The sequence below is a fragment of the Tachysurus fulvidraco genome, chromosome 23 (genome assembly GCF_022655615.1).
Source record: "Tachysurus fulvidraco isolate hzauxx_2018 chromosome 23, HZAU_PFXX_2.0, whole genome shotgun sequence".
Classification (NCBI taxonomy): domain Eukaryota; kingdom Metazoa; phylum Chordata; class Actinopteri; order Siluriformes; family Bagridae; genus Tachysurus; species Tachysurus fulvidraco.
The window spans coordinates 18,715,957-18,734,027 of record NC_062540.1 but is presented as its reverse complement, the minus strand read 5'-3'; the positions used below and the strand labels follow the sequence as shown (position 1 = coordinate 18,734,027).

The 18,071-nt window shown below is 41.1% G+C and overlaps 1 protein-coding gene across 9 annotated transcripts in view; it reads left to right on the top strand.

Moving 5' to 3' along the window:
• Nucleotides 1-18,071, top strand: part of LOC113650698 (ankyrin repeat and SAM domain-containing protein 1A-like) — a 66,459-nt gene that overhangs the window by 4,026 nt on the left and 44,362 nt on the right. For 7 of the 9 annotated variants that reach the window (XR_007139305.1, XM_047807321.1, XM_047807319.1 and 4 more), the window contains exons 2-6: nucleotides 10,833-10,913; nucleotides 11,024-11,180; nucleotides 12,333-12,392; nucleotides 16,453-16,755; nucleotides 17,925-18,000. Coding sequence is in view for 8 of the 9 variants with exons in the window: in XM_047807321.1 (XP_047663277.1) it covers nucleotides 10,833-10,913; nucleotides 11,024-11,180; nucleotides 12,333-12,392; nucleotides 16,453-16,755; nucleotides 17,925-18,000 (677 nt within the window). In the remaining variant the exon portion in view is untranslated. The remainder of the gene's footprint in view (nucleotides 1-10,832; nucleotides 10,914-11,023; nucleotides 11,181-12,332; nucleotides 12,393-16,452; nucleotides 16,756-17,924; nucleotides 18,001-18,071) is intronic. The other 2 variants (XM_047807324.1, XM_047807323.1) reach the window with 1 other exon arrangement.

Sequence of the window (18,071 nt, the reverse complement as noted above, 5' to 3'; positions counted from 1 at the left end):
TTCTCCCCCTCTGTCTCTCTCTGCCCGTCTTTCTCCCCCTCTGTCTCTCTCTGCCCGTCTTTCTCCCCCTCTGTCTCTCTCTGCCTGTCTTTCTCCCCCTCGGTCTCTCTCTGCCTGTCTTTCCCTCTCTGTCTCTCTCTGCCCATCTTTCCCTTTCTGTCTCTCTCTGCTTGTCTTTTAATCCCTGTCTGTCTCCTTGTGTGGAGTGCAGGGATTGTTCAGGGAACTATCTGCTGAAAGGAAAAAGTGCAGTATTGTGTAAACAGAAAGTGGGTCCTGTCTCTGATTAGGAGACATGATGTCTTAACATGTCTCTCATATAATGGAGTACCGAACGATTTCCGGTCAGATCCCGTGCGATTCGGACGACCTAGGCATGGTGTTGCGCCGCTCGCCAAGTTTTCTCATTTTTACCAGGACTGTGAGAAGCTTTTGGTGTTTTGCAGGTTTTGTGTCTTTACTCCTGTGTAGCACGCAGATCGCTCTCATGTCTGAACTTGTCAGTTTGTTGTGCAAGAGCTGAGCACAGAGTCGAAGCACATCTCAAGGAATGTATTTCATTCCATCATGGCTGAACAACAGACTCTGACATGCTGCATGATCAGAAAAATCCTCTGCATGAAACTGAACCTGAAATATAAGAGCCGTGGCTCGAAAAGTCCCTTCAGGATTTTGTATCTTTGCTATTGAAGAAAATCACACAAACTCTCTTTTACAACATTACCAGAGATTTTCTGCATGTTCAGGCAGAGACACGTGACCTCTCAACACACGTCGATGAACTTCGTCTTCTATCCGTGTACAGTATCTCGAACATACAGCCAGCGTTGAAAGTCATTACATGTGATACACATTACTTAGAAAATTGTGAGCTGAAAAATAACTAGCTAAAGACATGATTGGGATTTAAGCATGGAAGAGTAATTGAAATGTCAATGTATTATTTTATTCATTTCTCTGAGACCCTGATTGGACGTTAACACGTTTATAGTGAACATAAATCTTGTCTGGGTAATGATTTATACAGCTTTATTTATACAAAAAAGCTGTTTTTTTGATACCTCTCATCATTGTTGAACCTCCCAACTGCTCCCCGGGCACTGCAGCATAAATGTCTGCCCACGGCTCCGGGTTTGTGTTCACGGTGTGTGTGTTCACTGCTGTGTGTGCACTTTGGATGGGTTAAATGCAGAGAACGAATTCTGAGTATTGGTCACCGTACTTAGTCGTATGTCACGTCACTTCACTTCAATGATGTCATAGTGACATCATTATAGCTTGTTTTCGACCTCTCTCCTTTACCCACATCACAGATTTTTTTTCATCCCAAAATATATATTTTTTGCGCAACAGACCGCTCAGTACAAGATCGGTACGAGATAAATTATTAAAATTGGTTGTGAACAAAAGAGGAAGCTGTGGAAAGAGAAATTGGGAAATGTCCTGTTGAACGGTTTTAGGACAAGCTGCGCTGAAATAAAATGGTAAAATGAATTGTTTTGTCGATGACGGGATTAAGGTGTTTTGGACGCTTGAAGTCTATTTCTGGTACTTAGCTTCGCTGTTAATTAAAGCTTTGTTTTTAACCATAAGTGCCCAGTGATGTGTATATAAGTGTGGAAATGATTAGATGCATGTAGGTGTTTCTGTGTCCAGCTCCATTGCACCAACAGGAAGTGGTTGGTTCGTGTTTGGTTGGTTAATTTTTTCAGTATTTCCTGATTTTATTTTTCAGCTTCAGTCGGTTAAACGTGGTGGGTTTAACACGTCTGAAGTGTGTCAGGCGCACATCAGACATGTGTCCAGGCCAAATATGTGGTCAGACAGATGGCTGGACAGATAGGCAGACAAATGGACAGACAGATGGCTGGACTGATAGACAGACAGACAGATGGCCAGGTTGGCGTACAAACATATGACAGGGTGGGCATGCAGACAGGCAGTAAGACATGCAGCTTGAAAGGACAGACAGACCAACTGACCGCCAGACATACAGCCAGGAAGACAGAAAAGATGTGGCTAGACATGCAAACAGACCAGTGTACAGGCAGGCAGAGGTATATAAAGACAGACAGAAAGACAGGCATATGTCTGTAAAGACAGACAGACAGAAATGCAGCCAGAAAGACAGACAGAGAAGAAGAAGAAGAAGAAGACAGAGAAATGGCTGGACTGACAGGCAAACAAACTGGTAGACAGACAGACTGGCAGGTGTCTAGACAGACTGACCGTTATCATTGCAGCTGAAATACACAGACAGGTAGATGGTCGGATAGGCAAAGTGATCGCTGGGCTGACGGGCAAGCAAACAGCTAGATTGGCAGGTAGAGAGTTGGGTAGACTAACAGACAGACAGGCCTGTACATCCCATCTAACAAGCAGCCAGCCACTTAGCAGTGCAGCCGGAAAGACAGACAGACATACAGCTTGACTTGCAGACAGGTAAACATATAGACAGAAGACCAGACAAGAAGGCAGATAATTGGTGGGAATGATGGGCAATCTATTGGACACGCAGCCAGACAGGCAGACAGATGTGGGGACGGGCAGGCAGGAAGACGGTCCTCTGTACAGGCCGTGTTTATGAGAGTAAACACTCCCGATTAATAAAGTTAAATTACGAATGACTCTCTGAAGTTATATTCAGCGCACATTAATCACATACAGGATATGATGTGCTGTGCTTGAGGTTCGTTTTGTTCCCACTGATCTAGCACATTCTGACTCGGTGTCCTGTTTTGCTCTTATTTTCATTTTTTTTATTGACTTTACATCCTAAAAAATCCAGAAACTCACATGTGATTAAACTCTGTCCACGACCGGGTGTGATGGACCGGTGCTTCGTGGCATCATCTTGTGCCTCTTTAGTGCGTTGGCAGAGTCATGTGGGGAATATCACAGCTCTGTGCAGGCGTGTGTGTGTGTGTGTGTGTGTGTGTGTGTGTGTGTGTGTGTGTGTGTGTGTGTGTGTGTGTGTGTGTGTGTGTGTGTGTGTGTGTGTGTGTGTGTGTGTGTGTGTGTGTGTGTGTGTGTGTGTGTGTGTGTGTGTGTGTGTGCGCGCGTGCTCTCAGAAATCCTGAAAGAAAAACCGGTTCATTCTTGGCTAAGAAAATAAAGCTGAGTCATCAGGCAAGAGGAGTGGATTTATGTTGTTTATCTTGGTTTGATTTTTGTCTGTCAAACCTGTTAAAATGTTTTGTTTATTTACAAAATCCCCAATTACGGACATTTTATCAAAGTGCACGTTAAAATCACCCCCACTTAATCTGTTTAACCACAAATTTCACAGACTAAAAGCATGAATTTGGTTAGCAGTGGCACGTATTCAAATTTTAAGGCCCTTAAATGCATTCAGCAATTTGCGAATTTTCTTGTTTTTTCCTCAGTTCCTGAACCACCCGCTGTTTTCAAAGCCAGACATCTGAGGCCCTTTTTCCTGCCTACATACTTCAAACGTTTTTTTTTGTGTGTTTTTTTTTTTGCCTTTACAGTCGGAAAAGCCCCAATAAAGCCCTTGTGCTAACTTGCTACTTTTTGACCTTTCCTTCTTGCTTGTTCATGTAATTCAGCACCGGTGCGGATGTGTTTTCTTGTCCGGGTCAGCAGTCGAAGTGAAAATAGAACTAGAGGGTTCTGATTTTATGTTACTTTATGAAGACAGACAGCTGATTATGGTGGAAAAGTGGTGCTTTTATCCACCATTAAAATATAACGAAATGCTCGGAAATGCGGAGCTTCTGTCCTTCACTACTGTCTAGGGCGCACGGAGTGTTTTTGGTCTGGAATGTAATGTTGAGCAAAGTAAAGGAAGGCAATATTTATAATCATTAAAATTCTAGGTGTAAATTAAGAGATATCATGGAAATACAAGGACTCACTGGGTTGGAAAAAAACCTGAGGCATCGCTAGTTTTGGGATTTGGTCCAAGTTGTAAAGCAGGAAGTACTGTATATAATATTGAGCTGAATATCAAGGGGAAAAAACAGTAAGACTTCTGGCATATCCCTCCCCCATAGCAGACCACAGAAGAAGAGAACATTGGTATCTGATAGACTGATATAAGAACACAGTAGCCTTTTCAGTGTTCTCGGTTCAGTCCAATCGGTTGTTCAGGTAGACCCATTAAGTATTCGAAGCTCTACACTATCTCTGCATTCTCCCCCTTTCATGAGGACTGGCTTGACAGGTTTCCAAACCAACTGGAACTTCAGCATCAGCTTTATTGTCCTGCTGATGTTAGGCTGCAGGTGTTTTTCCTGCCACTTCCTGCAATCTGAATCATCAGACAAAATGAACAGTCATTGACATCTGCAGGTGGATGATTAGATCTTAGGATGGTTTCTTAAGGTGCAATGGTGATGCTCTCCTCCAACATTTTGGTGGCATTGCATGGCCCTTTGGTCAGAAAGTCTGTGATTGAGGTGCATGAACCTACAAACTACAATTCGTCATACGGTCGGAGAAGCAAGAAGGTATTGAAGGCACTTGATCATGGTTATGGTTGTGTCTCAGTGCACCTTTCACACCTTGTAGGCAGAGTTTCATTACCCAAAAAGTGTAGCACGTTGAAAACCCCCTAGACCCCTGATGATGAAAGACTCGATCGCTACTGGGCTGGCTGCTGGAATTAGTTAAAGAAAGATTTAAATAAAGCAAGTAGAGGAATAAAACATGACAGGATGTGCTGATGGAGGAAAATAATCAACAGCAGGGCGGTGTGAGCAGCCATGTTTAATTAACCTTCAATTATCATTGACTGTAGAATGATGTCATCATTTTAATTTTTGTATAGTTACATTTTTCTCTTTTTTAAGTCAATAATACAATAAAACGCAGCTCGTGATAGTAACGATAGAACGGAAACCGTGAACTCATCTTTTCTGCAGACTTCCAGAGTTTCCAAGTACTTGAACCGGAGGCTCCTTCCTTAAAAGTTAAATACTGTTGAAACAAAAAAAATCTACTCTTGTTTCATTAATGTTTAAACACAAGACCTCCATCAAAATAAAAGTGAAAGATCAGATAAGTTCACGCTTATTCTTACATGACCCCTTTCTTTCTGAATGTCTTAAAGTAACACTTCCTTTTTCGAGGCTTTCGTGTTCTTCATGGAATGGAAACTAAAGCAACTGAAATGCACAAAAGCTTTATTTTATTATTATTATTTTTATTTACATTTGCAGGCTGATATGATCTCTGTGTGGATTACCCACAATGCACTCAGCAGCGTCAAAGGCCACGAGTCGATTTTTTTGTGTTCGAATATAATAATCAGCGACAGGTCGTGTGCGGTCAGTGGCAGCGCTAATCTCAGATGATTAGTTGGCTGCTGAAAGCGCTAACTCTTCTTCACACCAGTCTCATTTTCTTTACTCCTACTGTGAAATGAAACGAATTCTAGTAAAGTATTCACTGCTGTTTATGCTGCACTTTTTTTTGGCTGATAACAAAAGTCATATGTTCTCATCAACACTTCCTTTATTGGTCGTGTTTCTGACTGATAAAGTTTCTTTGTTCAGCGTGTGTTTCTCGCTGTAGCTCCCCCACCCCACCCCCCACTTACTCACTAATGTGCCTTCTACACTAGTCATCTGTCAGGATCTGAAGCAAAATCTTTCAAAGTTTTTGAATGAATGTAATTATTATTAATACGTAGGAACGTGACTGGCCAAGATACTACACACCTCTGCATGCTTTAAGCCGAGTCTTAGTCTTAATCTGTAGAAATTTTAATCCGTTCACACAAGACATGTCAATGTCATAATAATGAAGATAATAATAATAATAATAACAACAACAACAACAATAATAATAATTATAATCATGCTTAAAAGTTCATGAATACTACATACACCTTATTTGACCTTTATTATAAAGGCATGATGTACGGTTTGTGCATTATTAGGTCACATGACTTTGCCTCATATGTTTTCATAAAAAACTGATGCATTGCTTCTCTATATTTTATTGTTCTGTGTTTTTAAAATGACACGACTGATTGACGAGGAGTTTTTGAAGATTTGAAGATCCCGGTAGTGATTCTTCGGCAATATTAATAATGCTTTAACACCCTAGAAACGTCAAAGTGTCAGTGCTTGGCCCCCTGCTGTCACTGCCTGCAGTTTTAGGTTTGGTTATCACTATAAAAGAAGCGGCCGGACGGGCAGCAAGTCCCACAGCGCCGGTCGACCCAGTTCTTCTAAAAATAGGTGTGTGTGTGTGTGTGTGTGTGTGTGTGTGTGTGTGTGTGTGTACATGCGCACATGATGTTTGAGTGGCCAGAAAATAGCAGGAAACACTGCTACAAGCCACAATGTAGAACAAGTAGATTAAAGCATGTAAACACACATGCCCTGGACTTAAAAGTATATTTGATGAAAAATAAAATACACACACACACACACACACACACACACACACACACACACACACACACACACACACACACACACACAAAAAAAATCACACAATTTTTTCAGGAGGTGTTCAGTGCCTGAAGTATGTCTCAAGGATATTAGGGTGGATTAGTCACCTCTTATCTATCTTGTGCTTGCTTTAACTAGAACTGAGTGGGTTTTATATGCTTTATAGTAATTGCTGTTAATTCAAAGTAAAAATAAAACAAAAACATATTACGGTTGGGGGGGGTTAAGTTGGTACAGTGTCAAGCGACATCTAGAAAGAGTGCGAGAAGAAGAGTTTGAAACGATGAGGTTGGGATGAGTAGAAGAGTAATCACAAGTCATGAGACAGCGAGTCAGGTCCTACTACACGTTTGAAAGAATTTGATCAATAAAGTGTACAGTATTGACTGAATCTCAGCTAGCCTGCTAGTTAGGGGCTAATTAACGCTTAGCGCATAAGATAATGCTACACAACACTCTACAAGCCTGAAAGAGGATACAGGAACGGTAATGTTTGCAGTGCATCATGGGAAAATTTCTTGTAAGCTGCACCCTCCATTGGTCTGATTCCTCTGTGGGGATATTAGGGATTAGAGTTTCCTTTCAGTGTGTACTTCTTAACCCAGACACACACAAAGAACACACGGAACTGGCTGTGTGCTTTCTCTATGTCAAGACATTAAAGGGAATCTGTAACCGAAGGTGTTCATGCATAGATTTCTCTTTCACTCACTCTGTATCTATATCTTATTCTGTCTCTTTCTATTTCTGTCTCTCTCAATCTGTGTGTCTTACTCTTTATCTCCCTCTTTCTGTCTGTCTCTCTGACCCCCTCTCCCTCCTCCCTTGTTATCTATCATTAACACAGCATCTGTCTGAATGAGTCTCAATTGTGGCACCAAAGCTTAGTCGCCATGGTGATACCACTCCATGGGTCAACAAGGTTGGGGTATTAAAGAAGGAGGTGGCTGATGTCATTACATTGTTACACGTGTGTGTGTGTGTGTGTGTGTGTGTGTGTGTGTGTGTGTGTGTGTGTGTGTGTGTGTGTGTGTGTGTGTGTGTGTGTGTGTGTGTGTGTGTGTGTGTGTGTGTGTGTGTGTGTGTGTGTGTGTGTGTGAGGGAGGGAGGGAGGGAGGGAGGGAGGGAGGGAGAGATGAGCTCCTTTTCTTCTCCCTACTTGTCATTTTATTTTTCATCTTTTTCTCTTTTAATCTATTAGTAATCTTTAATCTTCCTCTTCTTCTCCATTCCTCTGCATTAACAACCCTCTCATTCACTTTTGCTACTTTACTCGTTCTATGTTTTTATCTTTTCCATATCTTATATAGTTTGTCTGATTTTTTTTCTTCTTTTTCTGTTCCTCTTTTTTCTCTTTTATATACAAAAGAGAATACTATAGAATACTAGCTTTAGTAGTGCAAATCCTCTCAGACTATCTGTTGTAAGGTATAATACTAGCTTTAGTAGTGAAAATCCTCTCAGACTATTGGTTGTAAGGTAGAATACTAGCTTTAGTAGTGAAAATCTGCTCAGACTATCTGTTGTAAGGTAGAATACTAGTTTTAGTAGTGAAAATCCTCTCAGACTATCTGTTGTAAGGTAGAATACTAACTTTAGTAGTGAAAATCCTCTCAGACTATCGGTTGTAAGGTAGAATACTAGCTTTAATAGTGAAAATCCTCTCAGACTATCGGTTGTAAGGTAGAATACTAACTTTAGTAGTGAAAATACTCTGACTATCGGTTGTAAGGTAGAATACTAGCTTTAGTAGTGAAAATCCTCTCAGACTATCGGTTGTAAGGTAGAATACTAACTTTAGTAGTGAAAATCCTCTCAGACTATCGGTTGTAAGGTAGAATACTAGCTTTAGTAGTGAAAATCCTCTCAGACTATCGGTTGTAAGGTAGAATACTAGCTTTAATAGTGAAAATCCTCTCAGACTATCTGTTGTAAGGCAGAACACTAGCTTTAGTAGTGAAAATCCTCTCAGACTATCGGTTGTAAGGTAGAATACTAACTTTAGTAGTGAAAATCCTCTGACTATCGGTTGTAAGGTAGAATACTAGCTTTAGTAGTGAAAATCCTCTCAGACTATCGGTTGTAAGGTAGAATACTAGCTTTAATAGTGAAAATCCTCTCAGACTATCTGTTGTAAGGCAGAACACTAGCTTTTGTAGTGAAAATCTGCTCAGACTATCTGTTGTAAGGTAGGATACTAGTTTTAGTAGTGATAATCCTCTCACACTATCTGTTGTAAGGTAGAATACTAACTTTAGTAGTGAAAATCCTCTCAGACTATCGGTTGTAAGGTAGAATACTAACTTTAGTAGTGAAAATACTCAGACTATCGGTTGTAAGGTAGAATACTAGCTTTAGTAGTGAAAATCCTCTCAGACTATCTGTTATAAGGTAGAATACTAGCTTTAGTAGTGAAAATCCTCTCAGACTATCGGTTGTAAGGTAGAATACTAACTTTAGTAGTGAAAATACTCTGACTATCGGTTGTAAGGTAGAATACTAGCTTTAGTAGTGAAAATCCTCTCAGACTATCGGTTGTAAGGTAGAATACTAACTTTAGTAGTGAAAATACTCTGACTATCGGTTGTAAGGTAGAATACTAGCTTTAGTAGTGAAAATCCTCTCAGACTATCGGTTGTAAGGTAGAATACTAGCTTTAATAGTGAAAATCCTCTCAGACTATCTGTTGTAAGGCAGAACACTAGCTTTAGTAGTGAAAATCCTCTCAGACTATCGGTTGTAAGGTAGAATACTAACTTTAGTAGTGAAAATCCTCTGACTATCGGTTGTAAGGTAGAATACTAGCTTTAGTAGTGAAAATCCTCTCAGACTATCGGTTGTAAGGTAGAATACTAGCTTTAATAGTGAAAATCCTCTCAGACTATCTGTTGTAAGGCAGAACACTAGCTTTTGTAGTGAAAATCTGCTCAGACTATCTGTTGTAAGGTAGGATACTAGTTTTGGTAGTGATAATCCTCTCAGACTATCTGTTGTAAGGTAGAATACTAGCTTTAGTAGTGAAAATCCTCTCAGACTATCTGTTATAAGGTAGAATACTAGCTTTAGTAGTGAAAATCCTCTCAGACTATCTGTTGTAAGGTAGAATACTAGTTTTAGTAGTGAAAATCCTCTCGGACTATCTGTTGTAAGGCAGAACACTAGCTTTAGTAGTGAAAATCCTCTCGGACTATCTGTTGTAAGGTAGAATACTAGCTTTAGTAGTGAAAATCCTCTCGGACTATCTGTTGTAAGGTAGAATACTAGCTTTAGTAGTGAAAATCCTCTCGGAAATCCTGTCAGGTTAACTGTTCCTAACTAGCATTACCAGTGAGGATTATTAACATCCATGAAAATAACCTGATGTTCCTATGAGAAATCCTGTCAGGGTTAATTCATCTAAGATACGCCATGCAGCATTAACAATAAAGATTATATAGAATTTAGAAATTCATCAGAAGTCAGAAATATTTATGATTATAAATTGTAAATTATGCCAGTTCAGCTCATATAAGATTATATATGTATGTCTGTATATTATTAGAATGAAAGATTTAGTGTTCATGAATGTAACTTAAAATTCCTGTCAGGTTAACTCATGTATGCTAACTATCATTAACAGTGGAAATTTTGAACAATTATTTACATAGAAACTATAATTCCTCTCAGTAATCAAGCCAGGGTAACTCATGTAAGTTAGCAGTCTTGAATTTTTTACTGAAGATGATAAATATTTATGAATAAACCCTGAAAATCCTCTCAAAAATTCTGTCAAGTCTATGGTGACTGTGGTGAGGAAAACTCCATTAGATGGAAGAGGAAGAAACCTTGAGAGGAACGAGACACGAAAGGGAACCTCATCCTCATTTGGGTGACACTGGAGGGTGTGATTATAATCTGTTATAAACACCAGAAAGTATTATTATGAACAATGTCCTTTCTACAGTCAGATACAGTCTGATAATTGTGTATTGATAAGGAGGTCATTGTCTTCAAACACCACATGGTGTTGGCATCTCTTTAAATGTCCGAAATCCTGAAAAATCAATCTGGAGCTGGTTCATCCCTAGATACCTAAGTGTCCTCACAAGGTTGATGCCTCTTTTCAACGAAGGTCCGAAAATCTCCATGAAGCAGAACACAACTGGAGCTGGAACAATCCCTGGATCTCTCAGGATGGGTAGAAAAAGAGAAGCAAGTGGAGAAGAATTGGCATAGATTCTGTTCATAATATTAACCAGAACTTGATGATAATATGCATGTGCATGATCAGATCTACTGGAGCACACGGTTATAGAATGTGTTATGTGTACATCTGGCTAAAGGGATATGTCTTTAAAATACATTTAAACTGGGAGAGTGTGTCTTAGAAGATGGCAAACTAATAAACTGTGGTGTTTTTGTCTGCAGTATTTGGAGGGTCCCTAATGTGAACTGCGTGGACAGTAACGGATACACGCCTCTCCACCACGCCGCACTGAACGGACATAGGTAAGTCTTATGTACAGCGATGGTGCGCGACAGGTCAAAGCAGACAGTTTAATATTAATTTTGAATATTATGTCTTTTTGTTTATCTGTCTGTCTCTTGGTCTTTCTCAGTGAAGTGGTAGAGTTGTTATTAAAGAACGAAGCTGCCACTAACGTAGCGGATCATAAGGGATGTTATCCGCTTCATCTTGCTGCCTGGAAAGGAGATCAGCGCATCGTCCGGCTGCTCATCCACAAGGGGACGTCCTATCCCAAACTCAACGAACAGGTTTGTTTTAATATGTCCCGTCTGTATATCTGCAAATCCGTCTGTCTGTTTATACAGAGCTAGAAAAAACTATTCCTGAGCATTTTGGGAGGATTTAATTTTCTATTTTTGTCTCTAGTATTACTTAGTCTGTAATTAAAACTCTATCCACCCATCTGTCTTTCTTTACTTTCTGTCTCTTCCACCTTCGTTTTCTTATCTGTAAATCCAAAGCCAGAAGAAACCATTCACGAACATACGAGGAGGATGTGACTTTCTCTCTGTCTGTCTCTCATTGTTTATATTTTGGTCTTTCAAACTGTCTATCAAATACCTGTCTGTCTGTTTGTCTGTCTATTTCTTGTTCTCTGTCTGCCTATTCTGATCCAGAGCTCAGGGGAAGAGTAATTCTTTCTCTCTTTCTAGCATTATTTATGAAACTACGTCTGCCTGTCCATCTAAAGGCAGAATAAACCGTTCCTGAACAGATCGAAAGGATCTGAATTTCTGTCTATTTATCTGTTTGTCTGTATGCAAAATTTGTCTTTCTCCCAACCCAAAGGAAACCATTTTTGAGCAAGGGGGATGATTATCTGTATGTCTGTCTATCCCTCTGTTCAATATTTTCATCTGTCTGTGTGTCTAAAGACAGAGCAGAATGTGAGGCTACGATATAGCGTCTTTCTGTCTATTTGTCTCTGTCTGTTTGTCTATCTGCCTGTCTCACTCTGTCTCTTGTGTCAGTGGAGTCTCCAGTCTACTTGCGTTTATTTTTCAGGAGGTGTGTGTGTGTGTGCGTGTGATGATAACCGTCTGGAATGTGTTACGATGCTGATGTTAGGCTGCTGTGCATCGCCATCTCACTGTCATTATTAATATTTTCTTATTAATTATTATTTCTCCCTCACTCCTTACTTTTTTTTAACTTAAAATGACTCAAAATGAAGTGAAAGCATTAGCATGAAGTTGGTGCGAAGTTAGAGTTAATCAAAAGTTTTTATTCGAATATGTTCATTTCATTTTTAGCCATTTTCTGCTTTGTAGTGTTTCTTTGCCTGGTTCATCCTACCATTGCAATGTTCATTATTCCTGTGAGTGTGTGTGTGTGTGTGTGTGTGTGTGTGTGAGAGAGACGTTTGACTTCATCTCCATCCTTTTCTTTTCCTCCCCCAGACTCTAGACCACAGAGAATTCAAACGCTGTGGCCCGTTTGACCCCTATATTAATGCCAAGGTGTGTACCCATGCTCTGCCTGACCTCTGAACCCTGACTTCTGCCCTTTCTGCATGCTTGCCTCTCTTAGTTGTCCTCGCTTGGATATGTGTGCCTGCGGTTCGAGCCCCTGACTCGCTGTTTCTCAGTCATATAGTGTGATGTCATTACATCACTTCAATCACTCAAGTCTCTCTTTACATTTGTAACATCATCAAATTCATGAGGGATCGAATTTTCCGTATCTGGACACGTGTTAAAAAAGTTGTAGGAATTTGGTTGAATTCTGAACACTAGGTGAAAATCCTGCAGTTAAAAGTGGATCGAATGAAACGCAGGAAACCCTGGACACCGAAACGCTGTGGATATAATGCAGGAGTGTTGAGTGTTAGTTGTCCATTAAATCGTGTAAATGTTTCATTTTGTGTCAAATCTAAGGTTAACTCAGTAATACAAGGCAAAACTTAAACTTTTTCTGGGAAATATTTGGGAATTCTGTGAAATTTCTGACCCCCACGCTACACCCGACTGTAGATTTAAGTTCTATCCCGAGGTCACGTGAGAGTGACGCAGAAGTGGCGGAGACGACAGCTTACCTAAAGATATGTCTCAGTTAGGTGACGTTAACCTGGAACCGGAGCACATTTATACTACCATAGAACCACAATAACCGTTACACCAAAACCTGTGTCGTGAGCTGAAAATACTCTCGGGGAAAACTGTGACGCGATGACGTTTCGGGTCAGTGCTCAATAAATTAACACGACTTGTTGAAAAAAGTATATATTTTTCAAGGATGCTCCATGTTTCTGTCTGTGTGCATCATCATCAGAAAGTGTGTGTAATGTGGCTGAAGGAACTGTGTGTCTGTAAGAGAGAGACCTAGAGAGAAAGACAGAGAGAGAGACAGAATATACTCTTCTTAAACTGAGAGAGGTGTGGCGTATCCATGGTAACGGTTATAGCTGACATGATAGAGACAAAAGGTTGGCTTAAGACAAAAGAGTCAGAGAGATATGATTGTGCTTTTTTTTCAGTTAGTATGTGTGTGTGTGTGTGTGTGTGTGTGTTTATTCACTGTCACCTCCCCTTAGGCTCATAGCGATGACATAATTCACCCCCCTCCCCCCGAGCTCGTGTTGATGATGTAAGGGGTTCATAGTCACATAGCAGTTGTCAGTGTCTGTAAATGTCACACACACACACACACACACACACACACACACACACACACACACACACACACACACACACAAGTATAGCAAACCTTCTGGCAGAACCCTGAGGGAAAACCTCATTACATAGGTGTTTTTTGTTGTTGTTGTTGTTTTTGTCTCTTCTATTTTTTAACACACTTTTTCATGACCCCGTAATCCAAAAGTCTTGTCGCTTCTTGTTGGTCGATCGATATCACAGGAGTTTGGAAACACGAGATCTCTCTCTCCTGTATTTCACGTGCTGTGACGTGTTGTAAAGCGCAGCACGCTCTCACACACTTTCTCACACACACGCGCTCGTTTTCACACTTCAACTTTAACACACACACACCATCTCTAACACCTTTCTGATACCATCTTTTTAATTGCGATGCCCACCCCCCTTTTTTCTCCTCATGATGATATCGTAGTAGGGTCAGAGGTCACGCCTTTAAACCGTGGGTCGATCCGTCATACCGTCTTACAGAGACGGAAGTATTTGATCTTGGTGTACTAGTAAAGATAGATGAGGGATGTTCTGCAGGAGCATTCCTGCCAGCGTATAGCCCTGCCTTACTGACGAGCGACGTATGAGGAAGATTTAGTCATGGGGATGTGATATCATTTATTTGTACACTACAAAGTGATACTTTATCTTGTGGATCAGATAATGTTTTTTTTGTTTGTTTGTTTTTATTTAGAATAGAATAAGAGTCAGATAAAGGGATACAACAGATCTGAAGAGTCTGGTGAATAAATGACAGGAAGTCGTTAGAGAGTGTCTCGTTATTCGTGGGCGGGTCAAATATTAAAAAAACCTTAAATTACAAATAAACCGAAGAGTTTTTATCTTCCCGAAGGATTACAGGCATTACAGAAATGTTTGTGACTCTTGTGTAGAGTAAACGATGCAAATAAGTAAAAGGTTCATTTGACTCACCGAATTAAATGATTCAGTTAGAGCAGTGCCTTAAAGTGCCCTCTAGTGGATAATTACAGAGTTATGGACATAGACTGACACAGGCCCTGATGTATTAGACATAATTACTTGTCCATCGTGGTGTCTGACTTGGTGTCTGTGTATGCTAGTCTCTCCTAGCTACACACACACACACACACACACACACACACACACACACACACACACACACACACACACACCTGTGTAAGATGTGTTTAGCACCTGTTTCGGGTGTGTTATTCTCGGAGAGAGAATAAAAGAATAAAAACCTGGACTGTATGAGTCTTTGGGAAACATATTTTGTTATCAAAACGTTGATCTCTTTGTAAGTCATAAGTCGAGTGTGTGGGTGTAGCTGTGGTTGTGATTCATTGCTGGGATTCCTTATCATGGGAGGGAGCTGGCTAAACTGCACTTTGGCTTAATGGATTTTTCAACACACACACACACACACACACACACACACACACACACACACACACACACACACACACACACACACACACACACACAGGCTTCTGTGAGGTTTGTGTCCCTTGAAATGAATCAGTTATTTGATCACGCTCTAAGAGAGTCTATTTGTTTGCTGTTCCGTTTGTTCGTCTTTTCAAATCAAATCGATTATATACAAGTTAATTTAACATCATTATTATTAATGATTATAAGCTGCACTGTTGTCACAGTTGGTCTCCCTTTCTATACTCTGCTGCCTATCTCTTTGTCTTACTCTGCTACATGGTTTTTGAGGATCTCTCTCTCTCTCTCTCTCTCTCTCTCTCTCTCTCTCTCTCTCTCTCTCTCTCTCTTTTTCTTGCTCCCTCTCTCCATCTCTCCCTCTCAATCTCCATCTTTCTCTCTCTCTCTCTCTCTCTCTCTCCATCTTTCTCTTTCTCCCTCTCTCTCTCTCATATCTTTCTCTCTCTCTCTCTGTCTCTCTTTTTCGCTCTTCATCTTTCTCTCTCTCCCACTCTCTCTCTCTTTCTCTCCATCTCTCTCTCTCCCTCTCTCTCCCTCTCTCTCTCTCTCTCTCTCTCCCTCTCTCCCCCCCCTCTCTCATATATATATATATATATATATATATATATATATATATATATAAATATATAAATATATAATCATATCTCATCTCCATCTTTCTCTCCCTCTCTGTCTCTCTTTTTCGCTCTTCATCTTTCTCTCTCTCTCTCTCTCTCTCTCTCTCTCTCTCTCTCTCTCTCTCTCTCTCTCTCTCTCTCTCTCTCTCTCTCTCTCTCTCTCTGTGGTGATTTGGTGATGGGACAGCATGGTTTAAAAGCTCTTCTCACATCCTCTGATATCCGTTCTGGGGTCGGTGCCTTTTCATAAACCGTCCCCACATTACCATTAACAGGATAACATCACGATGTTGCATGTGGGTGTGTACTAAACAATATTGTAAAACAAATCATAGATGATGTCACTTCCTTCATAAACAGCATCAAGATGTCATTATAGGCAACAAGACTGCAGTGTCATGATTAAGCCAACCTTCAGTCTGAAATGCGACAAGTATCTTTTCTTTACGAGTATCTACAGTCTTATGAAAATATTTGTATGTACCGTACGCTTTTCTCTGTTTTACTGTTTTACTGTTTTTTGTTTTCAGTAAAATTATTATTATTATTCAAATTATTTCAGTGATATTTTTTCGATGATAAAATATATTAAACGATGGTAAATGATTTGTTAAAGTAAAAGCCCCAAAGCTTGTATTTACTACATGTGATGAAAAACTAATTAGGCACCAACTCTAGAACCAGCGTGAACCAGTGAATAAGGATTTAAGGAACATCGATGCATCATTTATCTTTCGTGCTCATTCTTTATTTTTGTTTTTATCTTCACTTTGTCTCTCTTTCGCTCTCTTTCACTGTCTGTCTGTCTCCTCACGCTCGTGTGGTTGTAGAACAACGACAATGAGACGGCTCTGCACTGTGCGGCGCAGTACGGACACTCTGACGTGGTGCGCGTGTTGTTGGAGGAACTGACCGACCCCACCATGAGGAACAACCGCTTCGAGACTCCGCTGGACCTCGCTGCACACTACGGTCGCCTCGAGGTCGTCAAGCTGCTGTTGTGTGCGCACCCCAACCTTCTCAACACGCACACACACACTCTAACGCATACGCCGCTTCACCTTGCCGCACGCAACGGACACCTGCCTGTTGTAGAGGTGCTGCTCGGCGCCGGAATGGACATCAACTACCAGGTGAATTGGAATTCAGGTGGATTCATATCGACACGAGCTGTTTAAAAGTAGCGATAAAAAAGTGGGATATTCGATTCCACTGTGAACAATTAGACTGCTGTTCCCACCCCCGATACCACTGTAACCAGTCTGAACATGGTTCTCGCCCCTGATACCACTGTAACCAGTCTGAACATGGTTCTCACCCCTGATACCACTGTAACCAGTCTGAACATGGTTCTCACCCCTGATACCACTGTAACCAGTCTGAACATGGTTCTCACCCCTGATACCACTGTACCCAGTCTGAACATGGTTCTCACCCCCGAAACCACTGTAACCAGTCTGAACATGGTTCCTACCCCCGATACCACTGTACCCAGTCTGAACATGGTTCTCACCCCCGAAACCACTGTAACCAGTCTGAACATGGTTCCCACCCCGATACCACTGTAACCAGTCTGAACATGGTTCCCACCCCCGATACCACTGTAACCAGTCTGAACATGGTTCTCACCCCCGATACCACTGTAACCAGTCTGAACATGGTTCCCACCCCCGATACCACTGTAACCAGTCTGAACATGGTTCTCACCCCCGATACCACTGTAACCAGTCTGAACATGGTTCCCACCCACGATACCACTGTACCCAGTCTGAACATGGTTCTCACCCCCGATACCACTGTAACCAGTCTGAACATGGTTCCCGCCCCCGATACCACTGTAACCAGTCTGAACATCGTTCCCACTCCTGATACCACTGTAACCAGTCTGAACATGGTTCTCACCCCCGAAACCACTGTAACCAGTCTGAACATGGTTCTCGCCCCCGAAACCACTGTAACCAGTCTGAACATCGTTCCTACTCCTGATACCACTGTAACCAGTCTGAACATGGTTCCCACCCCGATACCACTGTAACCAGTCTGTATGTGGTTCCCAGTTAGATGTTAAAAGAAAGATGTCAAACACCTCCCTGATGGGTCTGGAATGTTCTGTGTCATTGTGTCTCTGCCTCCCTGTGGTGTCTCATTAACATGCCTTTATGCTCCACATACTCAGACTACTGCTGTGCTTCTGACCTGGTTACACTCAACTTTGTGTCTCTCTGTGTGTGTGTGTGTGTGTGTGTGTGTGTGTGTGTGTGTGTGTGTGTGTGTGTGTGTGTGTGTGTGTGTGTGTGTAAAGACGGAGAAAGGCAGTGCCCTGCATGAAGCTGCTCTTTTTGGGAAGACAGAAGTGGTACAGAAGCTGCTTAATGCAGGTAAAAAAAAACACTTCGCTATCTTCATCCTCAGAGGCAATAAGAAGACATCGTGAAAAAGTGACAGCTGG